This window comes from Antrostomus carolinensis, unplaced genomic scaffold (genome assembly GCF_000700745.2).
Source record: "Antrostomus carolinensis isolate BGI_N321 unplaced genomic scaffold, ASM70074v2 scaffold33799, whole genome shotgun sequence".
In the NCBI taxonomy this organism is placed as follows: domain Eukaryota; kingdom Metazoa; phylum Chordata; class Aves; order Caprimulgiformes; family Caprimulgidae; genus Antrostomus; species Antrostomus carolinensis.
This window is the reverse complement of record NW_010339818.1, coordinates 84-4,713: the sequence shown is the minus strand read 5'-3', so window position 1 is coordinate 4,713 and position 4,630 is coordinate 84. Positions and strand designations below refer to the sequence as shown.

At 53.5% G+C, this 4,630-nt stretch overlaps 1 protein-coding gene across 1 annotated transcript in view; it reads right to left on the bottom strand.

Moving 5' to 3' along the window:
* DGKZ (diacylglycerol kinase zeta) overlaps positions 1–3,920 on the bottom strand; it is a gene marked incomplete at both ends in the record, with an annotated part of 17,470 nt that extends 13,550 nt beyond the window's left edge. The window contains 6 exons of the mRNA XM_029086981.1: positions 173–244; positions 699–767; positions 1,790–1,846; positions 2,234–2,311; positions 2,998–3,093; positions 3,812–3,920. Coding sequence (XP_028942814.1) covers positions 173–244; positions 699–767; positions 1,790–1,846; positions 2,234–2,311; positions 2,998–3,093; positions 3,812–3,920 — 481 coding nt within the window. The remainder of the gene's footprint in view (positions 1–172; positions 245–698; positions 768–1,789; positions 1,847–2,233; positions 2,312–2,997; positions 3,094–3,811) is intronic.
* Between the last annotated feature and the right edge of the window lie 710 nt (positions 3,921–4,630).

Sequence of the window (4,630 nt, the reverse complement as noted above, 5' to 3'; positions counted from 1 at the left end):
GCTCTGGCACCCTCACAGTGAAGAAGTTTTTACTTAAGTTTGTCTGGAACTTGCAGTGTCCCATTTTTTGCCCATTGCCCCTTGTCCTGTCACCAGCCACCACCAAAAAGAGCCCGGCCCCATCCATTTGGCCCCCACATATCAATAGATGTTCAATGGGGGCTTTGCTCACCGCTTGCTTGCACCAGGAACAGCTGATGGCTACAATCTCTTTACTGTGGAAGGCAAACTTCTGCTGGAAACCCTGTGGAGCATGGGAAAAGAGGCTTAGGGAATTCCCTCACAGCTTTCTACCCTCCAACAAGACTTTTCTACCACCAGGACATTAACAAAGAGAGCATGCCTACAGCTGGAGACCTCTGGATCCCTGTCAGAATTCCAGCCACCACTACAGCACCAGGGAGGCGACTGCGCTCTGCAGGAGTGTCCCTATTGCCCAAGGAAAGGATGTCAGGAAGACAGTGCCCTCCAGGATTGATTTGGCCCAGGGAGAGAACAAGACACATGCCCTATATGGCTTCACTGTGCAAAACAGGGCATGTGTCTTGGTGTTGCTGTAGGCTGCTGCTGCCAAACAGAACAGTGGGATGTCTCTGGTCCCCAGCCCTGTTCTTGTCTCTGATTTGAGCTTAGTTTTCCTTCATGTTGAGTCAGGGGGAAAAATAAAAATTAAAAAAAAAAAAAAGATGCCTTCTTACCTTGCCACACTGCCGGCATTTCCCTTCCTGCCGCCTCCGGTGAACCCAGTGATGCCGGACAACTATGGGCTAAAGGGAAAAGAAAAAGAAAGTGAAAGACCCAGCATGTGAGAGAAGGTAGGAACAGGCAGGAGGAACAGACCCAGGCCAGACAGAACCTCTGCTCTTGCAGCACGTCCACTGCTCACATGCACCAGTCCCAGCCCTCTGGGAGAAGGTAAAAGTGAAGGACAAATAAAGGAGCTGGACTAAGAGCGACACAAGAAGGAGGGCTGCATGGTCAGAGAAGCAAAGGAAGAAAAGAAAGGCAGGCTTAAAGTGATGTTGAAAACTTCATCTTACGAGGTCACACCAGCATTTCTGAGCAAGCAGTACTGTGTTTGAGTATCTTTCACCTACAGTGTCTGCTGTGCCAACATGAACATGGGGTGGGGGCAGCAGCTGTGGTCATGGCTGAGCCACCCACACTCACTCCAGAGCACCATGTGGGCTAAACTGGCTCCACAGGCTGGAGGGTGAAGCATGAAGACTGACAGGTCCTTCCACCAGTGCAGCTCTCAGCAGACAGGTCCCAGGCCACTGCTTATGCCCAGTACATTAAAATGTGGGCTAAAGGGTCTGACAACACCACTGTGGGCATCTTCCACTGCTACCTGGAGTACCTGTGGCACCCAGGTCAGTGCTGAGCAATAAAACAAGAAGTGAGTCTGTATTGCCCCCTACCAAATTGTGGGAGACTTGGGGACCTGCTGTCTGCCACAGCCTCCTCTACTTGCTTCCACAAGGGGAATAAAAAACTCTCACAATATACTGCTTGCAGGTTCCTCCTGTGCAGATACAGGAGCTCTAGAACATGCAAACCAGCAGATGCTCTGCACATGCTGCCTGCGGGCTCCTGGCTCCTCACACCCAGTCTGTGCTGTTGTCTTGCAAAGAAACATCCCTTTGACTGCGGCATCCCCTTGGAGCCAGGAGGCAGCACGACACCTGAACTCTGACAGCAACGTGCTGGCAGCATCCAACACCTCTGCCATCAAACTGGGAAGGTGAGGGGGATCAGACGTGGGCAGTGTCTCAGGCACATCTCTCACCTCCCGTACGTTCCGGGATCCTGATTCCCTGAAGGAAGGTTTGCAGCGGAAATTTATCTGTAGATTGAACACACATAAAAGGAAATCAGTAAAACCATCATAGCCAAAGGAAACCTACTGGGGTTTATCTTACTGCAGCAGGCCCAGAGCCTCTGGAGATGTTTGATGCTTGCTGCAAAAGCCCTCACAGATCTCTGTGTGGTGGTTTGGAAGAGAATTAACTCTATCCTAGCAAAACCAGGACACTCTGTTACTGAACAAAACAGAGCCAGGCTCCCAATCATGTCACTAGATGCTCCTTTTGGTATCGTTCCCTCAGAAGACTCCTCTTTGCGATGACACATTGCAGTTCCCCAACCTTCTTGTCTTTCACTACCCAAGAGGAAGGGTTGCCCAGGAAAAGGCTGTTACAATTCTGCAAGCCACAGAGAGGGCTCTACTCACTTTCTCCAGCTGTTCGATGCAGGGTGTATGCACTACAATCTTGCAGGCTGCACACTTACGCCTGGAGAGAGGCTTTTGCTGGAGGATGAGAAAAGGGGAGGAAAGACATGCATATGAATAGTAGTGTTCAGAGGCTGGCAAGCTCAGCCTCCCTTCACACCTCCACATTTTTCAGGATGCAGAACAAATCCTGTAGGAAAATTATATACATTTAGACTCCTTGTAAGTAAAGCGATCTAAGTGTGTGCCTGGAGCAGATGCTCTCAAGCCTGGGACAGAGCAGGAGGTGCTCTCCTGGTGTCCTGTCCTTCAGCCCTTGGACTCTTCCCACACTGCCTGAGAGCACCAGGGAAGCTGGTCTGGGAGGCACTCGCAGAGCTCCCATGGTAAGCTCCATGGACAGGCACAGGATGGCATCAGTGCTCCGTGTCCTGCCCCACCAGCAGGACCAAGCCTGCAAGCTGGGAGGGAGGACTGCAGCAACCCTGTGAGATCAGTGCTGCCTGCAGGGTCAGGAGGCAGCAGGTCTCCAGTGCTCACTTTTCTCCTGTATTGAAAGGTCTTGAATTCAGATTGTCCCTCTAAGGGTGTGAGATCCCAACAGCCTCTCCCTGGAATGTCATAATCATATCACCTCAAGCCCCCCAAGCCCCCAGGTTTCCCCTGGCAGCAGCAGGAGAACCTTCATGGTGTCCCCACTGGGTGGCATCACAGCTCACATCTGTGGCCCTTGCCAGGGAGGTGGGTGACCCCCGGGGACTCACCAGCAGCTTCGCCATACAGTTCTGTTCCCCAACGTAGCAGAAGTCCCCAGAGACATTGGTCTCAAACCAGATGTGCTCACCATAGACCGCAGTCTCCTGAAAGGCACAAGACAACGTGTTTCTCTGAGAGCACCCTCAGATGTGCATCCAAGCCCCTAAAACACTTTGTGCAAGGGACAAGATAGTGGGACCAGGCTGGGAGAAGGTGGCTGGAGGTAGGTATAGACCGAGAGACAAGATGCACAGAACAACCAGGGCAAACATCTGGACAGAGGAAACCATATGAAGTTGCTGCCCTGGCCCACCTGTTGTAAACAAGAGGGGCCCCAGGAAACCAGCTCCAAGACCCACAGCCCAGCTGCAGTGTCCTGCAAAGGGGGGGCTGCTTCCATCTCCCCCTGAGAGGAGGCATCAGGGCAAATTCAACATAGGAGACTCTCCTGAAATAGCTTCTGTTCTACAACCTGAAGATGTGGCTTAAAACCTGCCGGGCTTTGCCCGCAAAGGAGCAGGGGCTTGCTCCTGCTGCTTGGCCCCAGCCACCAGAAGACTTTGGCTGCCAGGAGCAGAAGAGTTGGCAGTGCAATAGCTATGCCATCCTCCCAGGAACCACCTGTGCCTGCACAGCCTCTCTGTGCAGTATCAAGGGGTGCTGCCAGCAGCACAGATGCTGGCACCAGCTGGTGGCCATGGTGGAGGCCATAAATGTGTCAAAGTCGAAGTCACCTGGGAAATCTCAGCCTGGGAAGAGCCTTCTGCTCCTTGGCCAGGAGCCCATTCCATGCAACACCCAGCAAAACATGCTACAACTTACGCTCCAGTCCACAGTGCTGCGTATCTGCCTCTCTGAGTCGCTCCTCAGGGCTAGTGCGGGGTTTGGCTGGGCTACCATGTGCTGGAGGCTGGACTTGGCAATGGCTTTCCTGGAAGACAGGAGGGCTGGCTATTAGATCAGGGAAGGAGGAATATGTGCAAAGTACAGTCTGCTTCTGGGATGAATGGTGAGGCTGGAGCAGAGAAGCATCCCTCAGACCAAGTGGCTGGAAATGGGGTGAATCCGCAGCACCGTCGGTCAAGGAGTACTCGCTCCTGCGGGGCAGCCCTGTGGGATGAAGAGGTGCTGGCCACATAGGTGACAACTCAGCTGAAGTCACCTTGCACCAGCAAAAGGCAGAGCCTGGGCCTGCTGGGTGAAAGCCTTCAGGGATGACAGGTCTGTTGCAAAACAAACTAGGATGCTCCACCAAGCTGTGGTGGTGGTGGGGCTGCCTTTGCAGGGACAACCCAGAGAGCCCTTGCCCCACAAAAGTTCCCCACAGCTCTCCTGCACCAAGGCACCTCAGAGCTCGGGGTGATTTTGGGGACCAGTACAACCAGGCAGAAAAAAAGCACCTGTTTGTTTAGGGCTGGTGAGATCCTCCCAGATGTGCCAGGGTGGAGGAAAGGAGAAGCAGAGCTGGCCAGCTGGAGAAAGCGTGCATCTCCAGCCCACAACCAGGCCTGCCACCTCCCTCTGGTCCCGGGCTGGCAGGAGGGGATGCTTGCAAACCCTGGAGGTGGTGCCGACCCGAGCAGGAGATGCTCAGGGGATGCGAGCAGCACCACAAGACACTGACCACAGCCAGGGTCAATG